Genomic DNA, 23779 nt, shown 5'->3' on the forward strand with positions numbered 1-23779 from the left:
TCGATTAGTCCTACTCGGCTAACATTAAATGGTCCTAGGTGCCATTTCTACACAAAATTTAAATTTATTTGATGGAACAACTTATTAAGTTAGACCTCATAAAGTACGCGAAAAAACGTGGTAATATCCAAAGCCGAGTGTTTATTCAGTAAGAAGGCGCAATGCAGCATACAAAGGAGTAATATTTAAAAGCTCGCGGAAACGTCAAATGTTTGCACGGTCATTTAAGATATCCAACAATATCTTTTATAGTCATATATTTTACGACCAAAATGGAAAAAAGTCGGTGGCAGGTTAATCGACTGTGTTCAATCAATTTTTTAAGGCTAAATAGAATATGCGCTAATTAATAAACAATTTCATGTTTTGTGTACCTGAAATTATGCGGTTTGAAGAAACTAAATGAGGTTTTGCATTTAAAAATTATGCGGGTAAATTAATTAATTGCATAAATAATCGGTAATTAATAATTAATTACTTATAATTAGTAATTACTTAATTATTTATGCGGTTGTGAAAAAAAGCAAAATGTTAAAAATGCGTTAAATCTTCGTGTATCAAAGCATCTATACAGAACAACAATGCTGGTATGAGTAATAAAGGCGATAAAAATGATTAACTGCATGTATTCATTTCTGCTCTCCCACTTAAATTTTCTCCAAAAGATCCACATAAACCATTGCAGTTCCGAAACGGTTCTTTAGCACCTACGCATCAATGTCACGTGTAACCTCCAGTCTCCACACTAGTGAACCACTCCTACAAGTTTCAGAATAAGAGTCTATGATTTATAATATTGCGTTTGATTAATAATAAATGCATGCAAAAATTGTTACTCAAATACTTAAGGGTCTCCATGGGAAATAGTTTTATTGTGGTAACACCGTCTCAATGACACACCATGATAAACCCATTCTGCACATTGTCCAATTCTTACTGAGGGCTGGTTACATAGAAAACTTCGTGCATCACACTTGTTGCTCTCTAATTTCGATTAAATGTTCGTCACTGCAAGCCACATTGGTACTAGGACGTTGGCAGACCGACAAGAGAGATTTTCAGTGGTGGTGAATCGATCGTTCTTGTTCTTCGAAAGAACACTTGAGCTTGCAAATGCAGCGCGGCACCAGACTCATAGTTGGAACAAAAAATCAGAAAGCAATTAGGAAAAACCTCATGAACCTTATTTTTTTCTGGTTTAAAAAATTCTTGAGGAAAATGATAAGGGAAATTTCTGAAAAGGCCCCATGCTCGAGCGACTATATAACAAACTTTTAGATTGAACATTATTATCGAAATAATTTGTAATCCTAAGATCCAAATGCAAGCATAATTGTCGTAAAATATAAACTAGTGATTTACAGTTTAAAAATAAAAAAATATTTATTTTCATTCATTTTGAGTTACTGTATTTCTATCGCCATTCTGTACGTATGGACTTTGGACCGTTTTGGAACATGGTGGTGGTGGTGCGATCAGCCGATCATGTGTGACTGTGACTGTGAATAGTGACAGATTGAATACTGGACAACGTTTTGCGTGCTGTACCCTAGACTGTCCCAAGTACTGTTGTGAATTGAACTGATTGCAGTAAGTATTTTGCCGTAATCGCTGTACTTCTCTCGGATTTTTCTGCAAAGCAAAATGAATCAGGCAGCCAGGGCCAGCAGCTTGCATATACCTTGTAATAACTTATCTAAGGTTCTTTTGTCCAATTATACTGATGATCCTAACAGTCTCAGTCTGAGTAACAGATCAATTAACCATATCCAGGATGGTGCCGTTTTCCGTGGATTAATCCGGCGTAAACGAGGCTCCAAGCCCTTCTACTGGCATACAACGCATCGTACAATGAGCTAAAATAACATTATTGGCGCACACGCCCGGCGTATGTCCACATCTGGTTTGTCTCGATGTACATCTGCATCTGGGTGATCTGGCTTGTCCCGATGTACCGTACGTCCGCATCCCACACTCAGGAAGATGTATATAAACGGGGAAATTTCTCGCGTAAATCAATCTAATTATATTTTTTTCGCGCAGACGTTCGTGCAAATCACGGTCATTGATTCCGCGCCGCGCAGCACCTGTCTCTTATACACATCTAGATGTGTATAAGAGACAGGTAGTGACCTAGCTTGAACTGCGTGCGCTGCCTCATGCGCAGTCAGTGAAGATGGTGCAATATCGGCGTCATATGGTCGAATTTTCGCTTATTGCACACGATTCGCGCAGCAACATTCATTACGGATTGCAGTTTATTAAGTGCCGTGGTCAGAAGTCCATATATATAGAGTGTTGAATTACCACAGTCCAATCTATATGGTAATGACGAAAACGCAGGCATAACGAACTCGTTGCCCACGCGAATAGGGTTGGCCGGAATCTGATGCTGGCGCCAAGAAATCTCAAACAAAATTAAGTCATTTTTTCATTTTTTGGTGCATTGAGCTGGAGCCGGTTGGAGCGCATCCAGTCTGAGACTGCGTCCATGCAGACAGACATCCGGTCCTGCAACGCTGCAGCGTCAGCTGGTGCACTGTAGCCATAAATTTGGATATCGTCGGCGCACGTATGTGGATTCAAACTATGTGCAATTCATCGACAGTATATAATAGAAAAAATATCGGGCCGAGGACTAGCTGTCTCTTCGAGTCACTGACATGTGGAACAGCCTCCCTGAAGATATTGTTGACGCTCCGAGTATGAACGCGTTCAAGACTAGACAAGGCCATGCAGGAGCATATGTTTAGTCTTAAAATGCCTCGTACCCTACGGAACAACTGATATCTAGAATTGATTTTAAACCTACCGTCCGTTGAAAAGATCTGATCAAAAGGCCAGTCTAGTGAAGAAAAACACAAGAATCGGCGACAGGCCTATCCAGGCCTATTCTTTAATGCCGAAGATACGATACTATACTATACTATACTATACTATACTATACTATACTATACTATACTACGCAAGTGACCAACGATGGCCTTAGATTATAGAAGAGTTCCCGCGTCGAACGCATTGAAATCTTTTGCTGAGATAAGACTCGAACCACCGCAACACTGTGCCGCGCAGGCAGAATGATATATCAAGTCTACGCAATAAAGTGACGAGGTCGTGTATCAAATACTGTTGACAGTAGATTTAAGCAAGCCAGTGTCGCAATGTCGCAATGTCGCCGCTGTCTAGTGCTCGCAGTATTTCTGAAAGCTCCTTTAGCACAGGTGGTTTCCGTCGAGTGGAGATGACGGTATGCAGACTAGAGGCGAGGCATGAGACCGGACTGCTGAAGATGGTTATTCAACTGTCTGGCCACAACGCGTTCAAGGAATTTGATAAAATCGACAGGTTGGAGGTCGAAATTATTTGGGATCAGAAGCGTCAAGGTTTTTTTTTAATAGAGGCGTAATGTAAGCCGATTTGAAGTTCACTGAAACAACACCGTCAGTGAAGCAGCGGTTGAAAAATTCGACAAGAAAAGAGGCATGGGATTACGACATTTTAACAAACGACGTCGGCAGCGGATCGCTGGCACACTGCTTGTTATATTGATCATTGGGCATCGGCTAAAACGATCATAAATCGCATGCGCTTGTGTCGATCATTAGGCATCGGCCACTTTGATTGCAAAGAGCGTGCATCAGTGTTGATCATTGGGCATCGACTAAAACGATCGTAAATCGTGTGCACTTGTGTCGATCATTAAGCATCGGCCACTTTGATCGCAGAGAGCGCTCATCAGTGTTGATCATTGGGCATCAGCTAAACTGACCGTAAATCACGTGCGCCTCTGTCAATCATTAGGCATCGGCCACTTTGATTGCAAAGAGCACGCATCAGTGTTGATCATTGGGCATCATCTAAACCAATCGTAAATTGCGTGCGCTTGTGTCGTTCATTAGGCAACGGCCACTTTGATCGCAGAGAGCGCGCTTCTGTGTTGATCATTGGGCATTGGCTAAAACGATCGTAAATCGGGTGCGCTTGTGTCGATCATTAGGCATCGGCCACTTTGATCGCAGAGAGCGCGCTTCTGTCTGTCTCTTATACACATCTAGATGTGTATAAGAGACAGGTTTGTGACGATTGCCAGGCATCAATCGTAAAGTTAGTGTGCCTGTGTTGATCATGCAGCATTGGCGAGGGATGCACTTCCGTTTTTAGCAAGCATATTGGCAACTTTCTTCCCTGGTGTACTGGCGTACATCCAAAAACGAACCTCCGGCGTACACGCTGCACTTTCCTGACCATGGGATCAATATTAAATATTTATAAAAATTTAGAATTTTGTAGTATTAAAAATATACAATTATGGTTAAAGGCTAAAACCTTGAATCCTAGTTTGTTGAGGCTTTGAGCAATTTGGAAAATTGGACAGAATTTGTATAAAATTCCAGGTAAAAATTATCATTTTGCAGTCATTTTAAAAATTGCAGGTATTACAGTATTTTTTATATTTTTTCTAAAAAAATTAGTCAAATGCCACACTCAGGATGATGCATGTTTTTGGGAAATTTTCTCCTGCATAATGAGTTTTTTAAAGCCATAGGTTTGTGCAGTTGGCCCAATATAATCAAAATTGTTTCTCTTCATGCATGTGTTCACGCAATCCAGGCTATCAATTCTACGCCGCAGAAGAGCAGGTTGTGGAGGAACAGACATAATACTCAGTACAGTATGCCTTTAATAATTATCCCATAGTGGCAAAGCAGAGAGTTTTTTTAGACTCTCCCTCAAGTTCATTTTTGAGTCCTATAGGAGGACCAGTAAAGTATCATGATATGTACCAGCTTTATTATACTTGAGAAATTGGTTGAAATCTTGAGTAAATGAGGAAATTAAAAATGAACTGAATTCTAAAAAAGCTCTGGTTTGCCACTATGATAATTATCCTTCAATAATATATGATTTTTCTTGATATGTAAATTTGGTAAATGAGAAATCTAGAACTTTATTTTAGAAGAAATTTTCTTCAAAGTCATATGGCACCACTGAACAGTGAACACTTCTGGTGCAGAGGATGGATGCAGCGTTGCCAATATATGGGTTTTTAAGCCTAAGCGTCGCCGGGTAATTTTAAGATGTGTCACCGGGTAATTTTTAATGAAAAGCCATTTACGCTGATCGCTGAGTAATGAAAAACTATTTACAAGCCACGAACTTATTTACAATGTTTCATGCACGTGTTACCCCAAATAACTAATTTTACCCAAAAAATAGTCCGATTGTACAGCAAGTGTCAACTGAACATGTGATAATGCAGTCTGACCGCTCTAATGTGACCGCAACTACGTAATCATAAACTTGATGTTTACATTTTTTTGGCGGGAACTCATCACAACTGATTTCCGGACAAGCTTCACTGCATCCTGATCCATCCAACATGCCTTACTTTTTTTTAAATAGTTGGCCAAAGACTGACAAATATATTAAATGGAAGAATTTCAATCTAAATGTGTTGGCAAGATCTTCTGAAGGTGTAAATTTGGCTACTGAAGCGTCGCCAAAGAATTAATAATATTCATGCACTCTCTGCACAGTGGTCTGTAAGTTCTGTTTACATTTCGTATGTTTAATAGCCGCAGTTTACGATTACCCTACGTTCCGTATCCAAAAAGCGGAAGAGTCATAAGCAACCCGGACATGTCTTACATTTTATTATTGTTAGTTTGACTTGCGTAGTTGATATAAACTTTGATGACCAACGAAATATAACTTTTTAATAGGGAGACTTCGTTCATGTTTATTAAACTACAAGTAATGATCTTTATTTAATTATAGCCATGTTGAAATGTTTTTTTTTGTGAAGCCTGCTTCTAGATCATTAATGTTTTTATATACATCCTTGTATTGTTAGGGATGCTTGCTGCTTCCATCAGATCTTAAAATGTAAAAGTTTAATAGATGCAGATTTGTATGAATAATGCCATTCAATATTGTTAGCTACATTAAATTGAGGGTGAAACATAGGAATAGCAATGATTAATATATCTGAAGCAACCTTTTCAAATTAGTGTCAAACAATAAACGGATGTCATGTCAACCGGAACTCGAACGCCACAGCAGAGAGCATTTTATGCAGCTAATGAATTTTGCAAACTTTGCTGGAAGAGAATTATTGAATTTTAGAAAAAAGGCCGGACAATTCAATGAAGGGTGGTGGCAGAACTGCAATCTTGATACTCTATTGCGATTTGTGCTATGATAACCTACATAATGATTTTCATACCATAAAATGGAGTAACTTAGACCACTTTTTTTTTAATGATGCCCTTTTTTTACTAGCTAAATTAAACTTCAATTGAAACCTGTAAAATACAGGTCTATACTCTAGGTTCACTCACCATAAATTGCTGGCTCCTGCCTCTCATAGTTTTGATGTAATTTTAAAAAAAGTGATGGTCATTGTTACCCCAGCTCCTGGGGTNTATCCAACTGCAGCACAATGCAGATATATGTTTATGTGTACGGTGTGTGATAGACTGAAAGCGTTGTCGCACATCCATATTTAAACTATTTTAGCTTTGTTGGAGTACGGCGCATGGCAAATTTTTTTTACCAGCATAGTACGGCGCAGTGCACAGGTTTGTTAAAAGACAATTTAAATTCCCGTGCACCTGGCACATCTTCCTGACAACGGGTCAAATGCTCAATTAAAAATTTAAGGTTTTGATTCCTCAATAGTAGGTTATGTAGGTCATACTATGACTATGAGTACGAGTCTCTGGAGAATGACTGATGATTGTAGATATGCGTACACAAATTTTTTTCTTTGACTGCACTGCAATGAAAATTATACATCCAAAAAGAAAAAAATATATAGAAAAATATATAAATTTGATGGGAGTACAAATAAAAGTGAAAAAGCTAAAAAAGTTTTCCTTTATTCAATTACGTCCCAAAAATGGATAATTTTTTGGCACTTTTTTTGGAAGCACTATCTTTCTAGGTTTCCTATGAGCCAATTTCAAAGATTTTAGTACATTTGAAAGCTCTTGTTATAGGCTATTTTTTCTAACTAAAATAAAACATTTTGGTTGAGACTTTGAGTGTAGGTGGGTGGGGGCCACTGCAGAAAGTGGGTGCATATTGTAAGATCTTTGGCAACGTATCGGCAGCAAAATATATGCCTTCTGAAGATCTTGCTGACACATTTGGATTGAAATTATAGCATTTGTGAAATAACTTCATAATTACTGAAAATCTGAAAGACCACAAGTGCATACACTACAAGTAAGGTTTCTGGCATGCTGGATGCTGGAAGGATCAGGATGCAGTGAAGCTTGTCTGGAAATCAGTTGCGTTGTGTGTAAGTGTTGCAATGTGTGGATAGTAAGGGATATACTATCAAAGTTGCTTGCAGCACTTTCTTATTAAAAATCACCAGGCGACGGATCTTGAAGATGCCGGCGACGCTTTGGGCTAAAAAAACATCTTGGTTGGTTCGCTGCTTGCACCCTCTGCACCCTGAATTGGGGAAATGGGTACGAGTTCCAGCCTGTGTTACTGATAGATATGAATGTCATAAATTAACAAAAAGGCTGAATTAAACAGATAAATTTCCAGTTTGATAATTAAATGGTATAATAAATGACAAATAAAAAAGAAATGATTAATAATTGATAAGTCCATGATAAATGAATGATAAATAAATGATGAATGAATAATAAATAAATGAAAAATGTATGATAAATAAATGCTAAATGAAGAAGCAGTTGGGTTTATTGATGTATTCATTATACAATCTGAAAATGATATTAAAATAATAGATGAATGTTAGGAAAATGATAGGTAAATTTTATGTAAGTGATAGGTAAGTGATAGGCAAACGATAATAATTAATGATAAATAATGATCATGATAAATTTTAAATAACAAAAATAATAAAAAATAAATAGTGATGATATTAAATTTTAAATAATGATAATAATAAATGATAAATAATGATAATAATAATGAATTACGGTAATAATACTTGTACTAGTAGTACTGCATCACCAAATGCCATTGCAGCTGTCATTCACAGGGGCATTGGACTTGTCTTGTTGCAGCCTCTACCATTATTGTGCTCCCAACTGCAGAGCTTCAAAATGTTGAGAGCATTTTCTAAGCATGTTTATCATAATTCAAGTTTTTTTTCATTCGTTTCCAAACACATGTGAATTAAATTAAGCTGCCAGTTTTGTGGGACTTTTAAAACTAAATGCTTCCTTTGTGCTGAAACAAAAACTGCCTGTCCACCTTCTAGGTATCCTTGTTGTGATCCTGGCATGGTTTTTGCATATATCTAAAATAGGACTATAGAAGTATTACCACATAAGTTTATGGTGCCATAAATATAATTCACACAGATCTGGAGCCTGGAAAGAATTCTGGACCATTCTTATGGAATTGCTAAATGTTATCAATTCAAAGTAATTCAATCAAACCTTTAAATTGAATTAATTCAAAAGTTAGTTAAAAAAATATTTCATCATTCACTTTCTTAATCATAATGCATAGAAACATTATATAGAACCTTATGCATTAATCATAATGCATAGCGGTATTCTATATGATAGACCCAATAAAATGAATGTGCATTTATATAAGTACCTACCATGCATAAATTATAAATAATTTATACACCAATGGAAAGAGAAAGATTAAAAATTTTTTAAGCTATTGAAACACAGAATTTGTTGGCGGCAGCATTAGTTGCCAAAATGGCTTCTAGAGTTCTTGCCCCAGCCAGCTGCCTTTGTGATCCACTGTCACTATTTCACTTTCCCATGTGACTATTCCCATGTATGTTTTGCTATCTCTCGTGACTATTTTTTATGGAGTTTTATCAAGGAAGCTGTTGGAAATCCCGCCTCAACCTGGTCTACCAGCAACTTTGGTTGATTGGAAAAACCGTATCACTGCTGCAGTGCACTCAGTAGCAGAAGATATGCTTTCTTGTGTGTGGGACAAGTTTAGCTACCCTTCAGATGTTTGCTGTTGCGCACAAGGGGGACAAATTGAGCATTTAAAAATATGTATGTGGAAAGGATTTTGAATTTTTCTCTTTCCATTGGGGTATAAAATATTTATTTTGAATATATACTTAAAATAATACAAATTTATTAAATTAGGTCATTTTGATTAAACCCTGAATATAATTTTATTATGTTGTACCGTACTATTGTAGCTGCTCCCACAGGGCTCAGAAAACAAACACACAGCAGGTAGGTACTTATGCCACTAATCCTTAATTGGAATTTTCATACTTATAAATAAAATCTTGTGTCTCCAAAGTGACCAATTTTTGATACATTTGGAATTGTGTAGCTGAATACTGTAATGCAGTTTTGTTAACCCTTTAGCAACCAAATTCTTTTAATTGAGTAAAAAATTTGTTCAGTATTTGCAATTTGGTGACAGATCAAACTGAATTAGTCCGTGTTATGAGAAGTAACTACCATCAAAAAAGTTCTGAATATGGCTTACACAATTTATGTGCCATAAAAATGAACATGTGATTGAGTAAAACCTGTTAATGGAAAGCAAGTAGTCCTGTAGTTATGGCTGCTTAAAAAAATAGGCAGCATCTCCATGGCATAAACAAATACATTCAATCAATGTAAATTTTTTGTCAAAAATTCATGTGCTTTAATATATTTTTACTATTGGTAATAAAAATATTGCATAAAGGCAAATTATAGAACAGTATTGCAAACACAATTCTTTTATATATATATATACATAGCAATTCCATTCTTGCATGTTCATAAGAACAACATAACTCAATGGTTGTGTTTCAATTTTTCAAACAATGCAATTGTAAGTCCAACAGTAGGTACTGAAACAAGGTGTGATATATGCATGTAATTTTATTGTGTAATTAAATTTTGCATGTGCATTCCCTGTTGTATTAGAAAAAAAACATAGCATTATTTAAATGCTATAACTTGCCTGATGTTCGTGCCAAAATTCAATAAAGATTAAGAAAGTTCAGCAAGTGGATGACACTACTAATTCCTGACAAGTTCAGTGCTGAACTGCGTAGTTGGCAACAAAGAGCAGATTTGTATTGCCAGAACAAAGCAAGGATGCATTTCAAACATGTCCTAAACAGCTAATGCCAATTCCTGATCGCAACATTAATATTACAGAGCATATTTGAAAGTTGACCGTACACACCTGGGCATCAAAGAGTTAACAATTAGATAGTAGATGATTTGTCTTGCAGGGATTTTGCAACTCAGAAAATTATGGAAATGCTCTAGTTGCAGCTGTAACAATATATATATTCCATGCCAACACTGATGAAGTTGTGTGAGCCGCTGCTCTTTTTCTTTAACAGGCAAGTTAAGCTAAAGAAATAAGTTAACTGTTTTATGATACTTTTTAGAAAGGACTGATTTCCGCATTTTAATTTTATTGCGGACATCTTTTGCTAGATGTTCGCATGACATCTTGCAAAATTAAAAAATGATTGCTTGGAAAAATTTAAAGAACTAATTTATATGGGTAAAAAAGGGTTATTGGTACAAGTTCAGCTTGTGTTTCATGTTACATGTGCTTTTCAAGCAATATGACAAGCAAGGCAACTTCACAAGTGTTAAGAAAAGTTCAGAAAATGTACCCCTTCCTGATCAGAAAAAGTTCCCTTTTTTCCATCTGACCCTAATATCATTTCAGCATCTTCTTCATCCGAACAAAAAGTTGCACTTTTTGGGGTTTTCTTTTTGAAACTTGTTTATACTATCAAGTTTTTCCTAAATAATTGGGCAAATAGATACAAAAGTTAGAAAAAGCCATGGAATTATAAACCTATATATTTTGTAAATAACAGCTTTTATACACCAGAAATACTGGAAATAATGGTAGATGTCACATTACACACTTAACTTTTAGTAGCTCTTTAATAATTAATGTTTACAAAAAAAGTTTTGAGTGAACAAAATTCTTAATTTAGTCACAGTGAAGATGGAGCAGCACTGGAGTATAGTAATGAAACCTGGAGTTAAACCTACATATCAACTATCAAGCCTGGGCTGCCACCTATCCAGTGATGCTTGAAACACCTAGGGTTGATAACTCATCACCTAATAACACCACAGTGCAACCTAATATTATCCATGGGCTCATGCAACACTTAAAGGGTCAATGTTAGCCCATTTGACAGTATTTAAGAGAGATGTTTTGGTAAAATCTTCTGAAGACATTGATTTTGGTGCTGCTGGGTACTTGTAGTACTTAATTAATAGGCTTATGAATGTGGACTAATTGAGGACCATAGTGAGCAGTGTGAAGCAATTAATCATTGTGTCAAAACCCAAAGGCTAGAGCTTTGGTTGAAACATACATACTGTATGTATGTATGTATATATTGCCCATGTTCTTTGTCAATCTAAGCAATTGATTGAAACTCATTTTCATTGCCAATTCTAATTGATTATTCTAGTAAAGTGTCACTTACAATTTTGACTTCTGAATATTAAACTCTTTGTTTACATATAAATTTAAATTCTTCAATGCTATTTGTACCTAAATTCCTGGTAGCTAGTGTTACCATTAGGAGGCAAGAGGTTAAATTTGCTATAGGTACTACTGCATACTACACAGTAGGTAATTGATCTAACAGCAACACTATGGTACCTACTGAAATTTGATGCCCCTTCTGGGTGTGCATAATGTTGCTGGTGCATACTTAGGCTCCTTAATAAGTTCTCAAACTGCTAATGTGATAAGGCAAATTAAATAAGACTAACCCTTTTTCTTTGTTATAGATCAAACCCAATGCAACACAATGAGACAATGCTGCTCCAAACATCTTCCTTATAATGTCATCTGCCATTAATGATTTCAAGTCTAAGGTAAGTGCCACCTTTGGTCAACATGCATATAATTTAGTATCATGAATTTTATTGTATGAAATTTAATCCTATTTGAAAAACTGAAATAATATCTATGTTTACTAAAAATTTAAAAGCAAAGAATAGTCCACAAAAATTCATATCTTTATAGAAAACGTTTTCTATAAAGATATGAGTTTTTGTGGACTATTCTTTGCTCTTAAATTTTTAGTCAACTTGCGATTTAAGCAAATAAGTGACATTAATACCTACTTTAATGCCTATGTTTGTTATGATGTATTGCAAAGTCAGTGTATCTGAAGATATTGTGTCAATAAATTATTATATTTCTGAATTATTAATCTTTTATTTTATACCATACTATAGAGTTAATCGTTTTGTGATGGAATAAAAGAAAATTATTTCTTCTTTTGCAGCTAGATGGCCTACTAAGTTCTCTTCACACCCTGTCCAGTAGTGAGAAACAAATTGCAGTATCAATCCTATCGTCAACACTGTCATCTACAATTTTTGTTAGCTCTAAGTCCAACTCATCCAGTGTATCTAATAACAAAGATTCAATTCCTTCTAGCATATCAGATTGTTATGAAAAAAAGTTTAACTCAAACTCACTCAGACGAACGCGATCTGCCTTGTGTGATTCTGTTAAAAGGAGAGCTCGCTGCAAGAAATTACCAAAGAAAAGAGTTGCTTTGGGGACAGGAGAAAGCAGTGAGTCAGTGACATCTTTAGAGCTTGCCCATCAAAACATAGACGATGACGTACAGCACAATTGGTCTGAACACCACAAACCTGGTACAATATTGCTTCCACAGTCGTCGGAAGTCTTTCCACGACCGCAAGCGTGTCCTGCACTTACGAAAGCATTCGTATCATTCCAAGAAGCTAAAGCACAACTGCAAGAGAAGAGACCATTATGGGAAGAGATATGCAATGTTCCAAAAGCTAGAAATGTCGGCGAGCGACTCAAGCCGGCGGTACTCAAGCCTAGTGAAGTACCATCGGAGTCGGTGCGAGTTTTCTCAAGAACGAATTCAGAAACTTTCTCTGTTGGACTCGAAATGGGCGAGTTACAAACAGTATCACTCAAACCAGAGGGACAAGCGTCTATGGAAGTTTCTACATCATCAGGCACGCGTCAACAGGCATCATCAAAAGATAATAATGCTGAGAGAAAAGCTGAAGCAACTCAATCAGCTGCAGTCTCCATCAAGAATGAAAAAGATAGCAAGGAAAAGCCTATTGATAACGAGACATATCAACAAGCATCGGTATCATTATCACAAGAGTGCAGCCCACGAACAGAAACTTTACATGCACATGTCCAAGGTTCTTCTATACCACAACAAGCTCAACGTTCTTTCCCTAAAGCTGTGCCGCTACAGCAACCGTCATCGATATCATTACAATATCACGAATCGTTACAGTCAGTGGTATGCCAAATCCCATCATCAAATGATGTCAACCATCCCAGTTGTGGACATCTGCAAGCTCAAAGTTGCAGAGTACAACAAGAAGCGAGCGTTTCACAGATTCAAAGCTCTCTATCACAAGCGCAAGAGTGTGCTGCACCAAGCGCGTCAAGAATTCCACAAATCGAGAATGGAGGTTTGATGACGGTTGCATGCGCGACTTTGGAACAGGCAGAGGGCCGAGGCGCGATTTCAACTTCCGTCGCATCCTCTTTGCCTTCAACAACGAGCTGCGTGCTGAATATTGGAGTGCCGAATGCAAGAACTTTTCCTGTGGACACCAATTCGAAGAGTCAGGATGAAATTGATTGTTCTATACATCCCTCGCCCCTCGCTTTGGACAAGTTCAGCATGGCGCGCGACCTCAGAGAAGCTACAGAAACACTGGAAAAATCTTTTTCAAGTTTAAAAGAGCAGCAACAGTGGCATCTTCAGCAACAGGCTTTAATTTTCGCGGAGAATATAAATGATAATTTTGGTTTGACTGATGCTGAGAAAATGTGCAGGCGAACACTTCTTGATAGTCGGGAAAACGAAGGTTGTGAACAGGCGGGAGGCCCGAGCTACACGTACCGGGCAACGCAGCTACTGGACCACAGCCTGCGGGTGCTCGGCTTCAACCAGAACACCCGCGATTGTTATCTGAATGACGTGTTGACTACATCGCATTTCGACTTGCCCTCAGATTTCAGTGAAGTTCTTGATTACTCAATGCAAGGCAGGCCCGATAAGCTCATTGAGGAAGATGCGCCCACAGACCTCTCGGTTGAACATGACTTGGATATCAAGGGTGATGGAAGCATAATACCAGAATTTAGCGACGTGCTCCATGGAGTTGCGGAGGGGAGACAATCGCTAGATGGTAGCGAGCCTACTGACCTTTCCCTGTCTCATACCGATAAAGCGAGATGTGTCGTTAACGACAGTGCTGATTCCATTGATATGAATCACAGGAAATACGTCCATACTGATCCCTCTCATTCCTGCAACCTTCCTAGCTACCAATCTTTGGTCAATGGTACCTATGAGTACATCTTGATCAATGACACTTGTTCTTGCAAAACTGCTGCTGAAGATGATATCCCAGACCACCACGTTAGTAATTGCGAATCTATGCATCGCAAATGCGTGAAAAGGAAAATTCCGCGTTTGTCAAGAGATGATCCTGAGAATGCCAACGAATCGGCTGAGATTGTAGAGTTCGGTTCTCAGGACGTCGTGTACGACTTATCTCTCCCGCCTGTCTTGAATCCCCCCGTAAAAAGCCTGAACTGTGAAGCTTGTCCGTTACCTGAATACTCTGTTACTTTGGAAGACAGTTCAGCTCAAACCCCCCAAAGCAATGAAGCTATTTCCTTTGCCGAATTTTCTTTTGAATCTATCGTTCCCGAAAGTGTCAAAAAGTTCGCAACGTCTCCCACATTAACGATCCCACAAAGTGACTTTTCTTCTCAACTGAAGCTTCCCAGCTTTTCTAAAGCTCCTCTGCAATCGACGGATGTTGTTCGTTGTATCCCCACTACTCCTACCGATCCTTTGTCCAAGGAGTTTGCTAATACAAACCTGCCGCTTTTGGCTTCCTCCTCACCTTCAGAGCCACCAAAAGATATCTCCAACAAATCGTTGAAATCTCACGCTATTTCACCCTTCGTCGAAGTTCAAGCTGGTGCGAACAGTAATGGCGCAGCGACGCGTGTTTTTACGGATGAGGTTCGTCGATCTAAAGGTATACGACTCAATAAAATAAATAGAATCCGCTTACCGGATAGCATCGAATCAAGGACAAGAATAGTGCGTGAAAGAAACATCAAATCGCATCACGGTCTCGACAAGGAAATAGCTTCTGCTTTGAAGTCTTCAATATCTAGTACGAAGTCCTTAAAACGTACCACTAGACCGACTTACATCTGCCAAATTTGCGGCTCTGAATTTGCTCAAAAGGTGGGTACATAGTTTTTGGCGTTATGTTGTGTGTATTTCGTCAACACAGATTCATCCATTCAATTATTTCCAAATATTATCATGTTTTTACTTTTATGTATGATGCCAAGAGTCAGTTTATTCATCATTCACTGTCATCGTTCTCTATTAGTTCATTACGATTCGAGTCATACTGTAGGAAAGGTGTACGAACGTTTTCTATAAGACTTCAGTTAATTTACGTATTGCGCTCATAACAAGAATATAACTTGCTTTATTAATCAATAATTCAGCTTCTTTTTCCACTTAAGGTATCGTACGTACGGCATACACGTGGCCACGACAACAACAAATGCAGGCTGTGTTCGTCGAGCTTCAGCTCGTGGAAAGCCTTGCGTGCCCATAGCCTCGTGAGTCACGGTGCCCAGCTCAGCGCTAAGACCTACGACTGTCAGCACTGCTGTCGTTCCTTCACCAAACGCGTTCTTCTGCACGCCCATACCGCCAAGCTCCACACGCGTCATGGCACGGTAGCTACTCTACCATATTGTTTATTTAACTGCATTATTTGTATATTGTTTATTGTGTAAGCCAAATAAGGTGCTCTGCTCTTTAGAAAAATATCGTCAGCAGGGCACTGACGGTGCACGGAAGCTTCTATAGGCTCGTCTGTGTAGTTAGTCATAACATCATATCAGATAATTTCACTTGATCTTAATCCTGGAATATTGCCAGTTGCCATATAACGTAATTAGTGCACAATCTAGGCACGCTTAAAAACCTCGCTGATTGTTCAACTTAGGTAAGAGTTCAGTAGAGTTAGGTTCAGTATCAAACACTATGTAAGCTACAAATGGATGCAATCAATATCGTTTAAATCAAAGTAATCTTACATGTGTCTTATGTAGAGATGTTTTTCCTTAGCATGGAATATTTTTGTGTATTGCTATTTATCATTCAAGTTCAGGCTAACATTATTCGCAATCTGCGAATTGTGCAACTTCTAAATCTGATTTTTCTCTTATGACTGCTTTTGTGCTTACAAATTTCTAAATTTGTAAACTAGTATTTTATAATTTTTACTTGCGTTGTGCATCAATTTTTTCCGATTAGTTGATGATGTGAGATTTTTTCTCGAGAATTTAAGATTAAGTTAGAGCTTCTTCAGCACATGTGTCCTAAGTGTGGAGCTGAGCTCGCGAGTGCTGCAGCGCTGCGACAGCACCTGCAGGATCACTGCAACAAGAAGCTTCCCTGCAGCCTCTGCAACGCCTTCTTCAGCCGCCGGCAACCTCTTCTCAGACACCTCAAGGTTGCTAATAAATATTATCTTGCTCTTCAATCTGATTTAAGGCAAGATATCAAACAGAACCAACCAAATCGTAGTTTTTAGCGCATTTTCTCATTTATGAAAAAAATGCACTCTTGTGCTCGCCATGTCCGTCTGTCCGTCCCTCTGTCTGTCCGTCCGTCCGTCTGTCCGTCCGTGACTTCACGTTTTCGTCGACGAGAAAAGGCGCTCTCTGTCAGTCACTCACTGCAGTGAGTACTGAGTTATATTTTTTATAGGTTTGCAGACACTGTCAGAGGCCGGCCGGACAGAGGCCGGCCGTGAAGCTGTTACTAATTGATCCTAAATCACAGCCAACTAATTCTGTATCACAAAAAACTCAGCCATTATGATAATTCGGATTTTTACTTCAAAAATTCTTTCCAATGGGAACTTTTAAAATGTTGGTTGAGGACCTCTGATATAAATTGTCCGTACAAGAAATTAGCATTTGGTCTCAACTGTCGGTCAAAATACCATTGTTGTACACTCTTGGTCTTTTTGGGATTTGTAGGCTGCCTTCTTTCTTTATGTTTGTTAAATTGGTTTAATTTTTCCAATCAATTAGGTATATTTTTCGAGGTTCTTAATGACCCAGGAATTTTGTTAACATGCAAGGTCGGGTAGTGAAACTTTTCTTCTATAAATTGATGTAGGTAATACGTTAATTATCTTTACCCCGACCCACTGACATTATTAGCTCTCTTTATATCTGTTACATCGAAGGTTCACCATTAATTAATTAATTTTTAGTTAACTCATATCACAGTCTCTTCTTGGAAGTTGAGTTGTCACTGATAGTTGAAGTTCAACTTGTGCAGGGCCACGAACGTAACGCGTGCCCTGAATGTGGGGCGGCATGCAGTAGCAGCAAGCAACTCCTCGCCCACTGCCGCGTCGCGCATCGTGCGCACGACCGCGACGGCTCTGCTTCAGCCGATGCTGCTTCTCGAAGTTACGTCCAGAGGACAAATAAAACTCCAGTTCCAGAAGCTACCCGTGCTCAATTACAAGATGACAGGTACAGTTCTCAGGAAAATGTTCAGGGTGATAATGAACGCACACGTAGAGCGTTTAAAGAGCGAATACCTAAAACTGTTAAATCTGAAAATGACGCAGCAAAAATATCCATTGACTGCACGGATACCGAGTGTGGTGGGGTTGTTGCCGAGACTGATGTCTTGCAGGGAAGTGATACTGATGAAGTTTATATTCTGAAAGACACTCAAGGTATATTGGATGGCACCGATGATAATGATACTAAATGCGACAGTACTTCCTGCATGGAGAACACTTGTTCTTGTGTTGAAACTTTCATGAAAACTAAGGTATCTTCAAGCTTCCACAAAAGCTTTATTCAAAGCCACGCTCATCTCAAGCATGAAGAAACAAAAGCAAACTCCTCCAGTCCAAGCTCAGACGCGGATTTCTGTCGTACGTTGATTGCAGCGCAGGAATGTAGTGTTGGATGTCACACGGTGAACGCTGATGTCCCTTCTAGTGATAGCGCTACTGCGGCACAAAATGTTATCTTATGCTTATCCCAGAATGACTTTCCCAGCCTCAGTGTTAGCCCTGCCTTGCAAGAAGGAAGATGTCACTCGAACGACCTCGTCTCGAGGCAACATCGTCCAGCGTCCTCGTCCTGCTGCAAAGAGTTGCGACTCGCACGCTTCACTCCAATCACCGCTGCTCCGTCTAACGACACAACTTGTAACTTGACTCAGGGTCTTGACGAGTCTTTACAAATTTCCGATTTGAAACCCAAAGAACAATTAAAATCTGTCAAAGGGAGCCATATTAAGGTAGCAAACCTTGACCGCGCAGCGCCGGCTGGTCGCTCGAAGTTCCGCGCGCCCGCGCACGTGTACAGCCGAGCCCACCCGTGCCCCAGCTGCCCGCGCGTATTTGGCCGCCCCTCGCTTCTCAGGGAGCATCTTGCCTCGCATTCCGGTGGGAAAAATTATTTGTATATTTAGTATATTTAACAGTGCATATATATTGGGTCGTGTCTCATAAATATTGTTCATTTTATGTGTCTCACATTTTCCTTCCAATTTTTTTTTCGTTTGTTCATGTTTGAACCTCTTTTTTTTTTTTTTCCTGAAGTAAATGCGATTAATTTATTTTTAAAAAAAGTTTTTCCAATGTTGACGAGCCTGATTTTCTTTGCAGTATGTACTTTGTAGGGTTTGCCTTCATTGTTTTATATAATTTTTCATTCTGTTATTGAAATTACCATCGCTCAGTCTGAGTTTCTCGAGCACTCACTTCAGATTATTGAATGAATTTTTTGGTCTTCTCGCTCTGATTACGATTTCTTTTCTACGAATTTTTATGTATTGTGACTGCACGCGGAACACGAATGGCTTGTGCTCTGCACTGCGTACGAACTTGATTGATTGCTGTTTTTATTCAGTTGTGCACGAGGGTTCATGTTGACAGTTTTACACATACTTCACAATAACACAATTATAACTTGTGATGGCTAATACTGGCAATATTTTCTAGTTTCAGGTGAACTGGCGTTCAGATGTGAACCATGCAGCAAGACCTTCGCCACCCGCAGCGGCTACCGCAAGCATCTGCTGTCAACGCATCACTCCTTATCTCGGCCTAGTACACAACAACTTAACGAAGCAAAAATACCCCAGAGAAACAAGCCTGCCCTGCATGACACTTGCGAGACGCAAGCAGTCTTAGACGATGGAGGCATTGAGCGAGAATGTCTTCAAGGCGACGCTGAGACGCGTCCGAAAACGAAGAGCACGGCCGTCGGGGCGAGCAGCGAAGAAAATTCAACTTCATGCAAAACGAAACACTTTGAATCTATTTGTGCGCCTCCCAATCTGGCCTCTAGTGAAGGAAACGACCACTTACCAAATGAAGTCAAAAGCGTTAATTCTAAAGTTTGCAGTTATAACGCGAACAAAAATATTGAAAACAAGAACTATCCGAACGTTTCTGCTGAGTTGGATGATGGTTTCAATAAGGAATTTCCTGATCGGCATGTCTCGTTGACACTGGGTTCCCAGAAGAGGAAAGTTGACATCTTGCATGGAAGCCAACAGCACCCGATTAATGATACGTCGAGTACAACTCTCTCGGCTTGGAACCAAACCGTTTCGAAGCGTAAATCCTCTGAACCTGAATCTGGCAACGGTCTGCGGCGAGACGATGCGAGAAGCTCGATTAACGTGAATAAAAATGTAAATCAAACGATGAAGTCGATGGGAGAATTTAGGAAGTTTTGTAAAGCACAAGATAATTGCAGAAAGCCAAGTTACTCGTGCAGTTTATGTGACTACTCGACAAAGAATAAATTCTCTATGAAACGACATCTTGACACACATTTCAACCGGCGCCGATTTGTTTGTGAGGCATGCGGGAAGGCGTTCATGTCGCTCCTCAATCTGCAGGATCATCATGCCTTTGTTCATTCCACTGAGAAGAAGTTCAATTGTTCGCACTGTTGTTCAGCCTTCAAGACCCGGTCTACTCTTGTGCGTCACATGCAAAGACACTCTGATAATAAGCCTTACAAATGTCACTGCGGGAATAAGTACAAACGATTATCAGGTCTGAAAAAGCACAAATTAATGGCTCATAATGAGGTTTCCAACGTGCGAAAGCTGTTGAAAGTGCAGGTTGGGACTCCGCTCCTGTGTATCGACACCTTGGAGCAAAGAATGGAACCTGCGTCTGGCATGAACGCTTTGTGTCAACATGATCACGACGAGAGTCTCGGGCGGGAGTGTCGAAGAAGCAACGCTAAAAATAAAGCGTTGAAAAGTTTTAGCCTCCCAAGTATCAATCCACTTGATAATTTAGATCAAATTAAAGCCAAATCACTCAGGCAAAAAAATGATCACGAACCCGAAGTTGTGGCCAAATCTGTGGGTCTAATTGATGGAGTTTTGAACCTAACGGTGACAGAATCTTTGCCCAAGATTTCAGAATCATTCGACAGCAACATAATTATCCTTGAAAATCTCCATTGAATTAAAGCAGGGACACATACTAATGTAAATTCAATCGGATCAGATTCTTCCCTTGTCACTAGCACCATAACTGCCACCTTGGCCACAGCTGCTGCGCCAGCACATCCCAATTCTCCTCGACCTCACTTGAAGTAGGAGCAGCGTCGTCCTGTGTCATCTCAGGAACAAAGTTGAAAATACCATTAAGAAATTCACAGCCTGGCACCCACGTGTCTAGTGTTTCAAGACTGTACAGCCTTACGAGTAGTGGGAGTCGGTCGACGTCTCTGTCCCGCGTATATCATGAAAGTGTAATCCATTTTGAAAACACAGTACAAGCAAAGGAGCCTTGCGGCTCTAGCTGCACCAATATCTCCTTTGTAATCAATATTCATCTGGATCATTCTATGAAATCCTATCTTGAAATTAGCATAAATGCGCTGTTTATTCTATTTAAGATAAAGTACTTCTGGGTGCGTTGCTAAAATTCTGTATTCAGTGTTTGGAGACAGTGAGACTGCAATTCTAGGAGTAAAATCCTATTCCGAGTTACCTCGTTGATTTTGACGTACGATTGATACCAATCTTAATATTGAAACTGGATCTACTTGGTCTGCTTTTGCAATAGCACAAGTTGATAAGCCTCGCAAACATGTGAGCTTTTAGGCTGTGATGTGAAGATGTTTATGTGCAGCACCTTCGATAACTACAAGATACCTGTTGACGATGTAGTAGGTATTCGTGTTACTTGTGATGGTTCCTCCTGTGATAATGTCGAGGATAAACTATGATTAGCAAACATGCCATTTACTCTTATTGTCGCAACCACCGTAGATTTTTAAATGCTCTTTGACAGGCTTAACGGTTTCTATTCATTGATAACTGAATTTATCATTTTTGTTACGATGTGTTAAATTTTTCCTGTCATACTAGATGTCAATCAAGTGAACATTGATTCAGGTCGAGTCACCTAAAATTGCTCAAAATTTATTAGCTTTTATCGAAACGATAACTAACCGAACTTTTGAATTTTAGTGTCTGTTGCATTGGATATCAAAACTGAATGCGTTTGAGGCTGCCCTAATAGACCCAACGCACAACGCTGGTCGGCAGCACTATTCCTATTGTTTTGTGAAACTATATCTTAATTAGGTTTTAAATAATTAAATTGCCACTATGTCTGCAATTAATAACGATCAAATATTAGCACACCAGGGTTAAACAACAGATGTCTCGCCAAAAAGACTGTCGGTTCATTAATTTATAGCTTTTATGGGTTGGTGTGCACATACTCTGAGCATTAGCATTCATGGGGGGAGCGCCTACCTGCTTCATATATTATTGGGTACCAAACTATTGACTTAGTTCAGTGTCGGCAAACTATGCGCTATAGCATCTTAAATATTACGTTATGTTCTTTTCTCTGCTTTCCGCCTTGTTTGTAAGAAAAGCAAAGTAAACTACATCGACGGCTGACATTGACGCGTCGTTTGACTTTGGGCTTCAGCCTGTTAGCTACGTAGATGCGATCTGGGAAACGGAATTATGTGCCGAAGCCGATAATTTTTTTAATTACCAATTTTCAAGTCTTGATTAACCTACAAAATACTTCGTCTTCCATACAATTTCTGATTGGATTACATGGAATAGACAACTATTCAAATTCGGTCAACATTGAAGCCTTTGTCAAATGGATTACATTCCTATTCGGTTCTGTATTTTTCTCCGTCGTTCAATTCTTACAATATCGTTTTTTAACGCTGGACTTAACACATGTTTATAGCACTTCATGTTGGACTTGATCATCTTTCTCCATATCGATTATAAAGTTCTGTCAATCTTATCACCACTTTACGAGCCGGCACTGCAGCTGCGGCAGCTGGCCTAATTGAATTCAAATATTAAATTTGAATTCGAGTTTAACTTCTGTCAAGGCACCAAGTGAAATATGATGTGGGGAACGCGTTTCATATTAACCTTGACATTTTTTGTTTTAAGTTTAATTTAGAGTGAGGCATTAATGAATGTAAGTCTAAGTGATGGAAAAATAAAGCAGTGATGTTTCCGTGATGAGTTATATTAAATAATTTTGCACACTCACTGGGAGACTTTTTGCCAGCTCTACTCAAAATGTTGTAGATTACTCACTAGGGTAACTGGTCGATTTTTTTGTGGTTATGGAAGAGAAAATATCTCTTGCATTTGAATTTGTCATGAAAAATAAGTAAACTACAGTTGTGAAAAGGTATACGTGCATGGTGAGGCTGGTTGAGTTTGTTGGCTAGCGTTAAAATGTATCGATTATGAATCCATGTCATATTACCGGATAAGTGCAATTTTGGCTTGATTTTTAATTCCGGTCTTATATTTCCTTTATTCATGCGGTAGTCAGTATTCAGCATCTGTTTGCACGTACATGAATGACTAATGTATCAATCAATATATAATACTTTTGAACCCTTTATTTAAAATCCCTCGCAAGCATTCAGATAGTTGCCGAAAGTTCTTACATCAATGGTAATTGCATTTAGATTTTTACCCCGATACTCTTAACTTATTCCGACCTATCAAATTTAAGGGCTCTTTGCCTTCTTTTTCTGTCACTGCATGTATGAGTGTATTGCGATGATTCTTTACAGGAAAATATATCATTTGAATCCCGGGATGAAATCGCTGTCTAGAAAGCAATTTTGTACATTCTTTATACATGTGAATCGTTCGATGACTTGCAATGTAATCGTCGCCCCATAGCCGATGAAGAGGTTTATCTACTTCAGTATTTCACCTCTTGATGTTGGATAGAATAACTCTTATACAGTATGTTGCTGAAATCGCTAGTCGGCCAGTAATTTCAAAGCAAAGTAAACGCCGACCAAACTCACTATGTCTGCATTGAGAACGTTCCGGAGAACAGCACCTTCATCACTTCAAATAATTTTAAGCAAGTAATATAAATAACGTAAGCTAAATTTGGGCGAAAATAAAATTACCGAAATAACGAAAGAACTGATCAACGAACGTAAACATCAATCTAACATCAATTTATAGCGGATAAGAACTGTTTGCCTTTTTAAGGCAGAGTCCCCGATTGAAAATATGCCATGATTCTAAAATTCTTAAATCTGAGGCACGAGAGGTGGGGCCGAAAATATAAAATGTATAGGTTCCCAAGAGCCTGGTCGCTCTGAATTCCATCAAGTCATGTGGACCAGACGGCTTCTACTCTAGATTGTTAAA

The 23779-nt window shown here is 38.8% G+C and overlaps 1 protein-coding gene across 1 annotated transcript; it reads left to right on the plus strand.

Annotated features, from left to right (window-relative positions):
• Nucleotides 1-1535: 1535 nt before the first annotated feature.
• On the plus strand, nucleotides 1536-22999 carry LOC108678185. Its single transcript, XM_018166545.2, has 7 exons — nucleotides 1536-1590; nucleotides 11754-11840; nucleotides 12257-15253; nucleotides 15544-15762; nucleotides 16401-16544; nucleotides 17384-18515; nucleotides 19074-22999. Exons 2-7 carry the CDS (start codon nucleotides 11808-11810, stop codon nucleotides 20561-20563), a joined length of 6015 nt encoding a protein of 2004 aa, XP_018022034.1. The 5' UTR covers nucleotides 1536-1590; nucleotides 11754-11807; the 3' UTR covers nucleotides 20564-22999.
• Nucleotides 23000-23779: the final 780 nt, after the last annotated feature.

This window comes from Hyalella azteca, unplaced genomic scaffold, assembly GCF_000764305.2.
Source record: "Hyalella azteca isolate HAZT.00-mixed unplaced genomic scaffold, Hazt_2.0.2 contig11305, whole genome shotgun sequence".
Lineage (NCBI taxonomy): Eukaryota > Metazoa > Arthropoda > Malacostraca > Amphipoda > Hyalellidae > Hyalella > Hyalella azteca.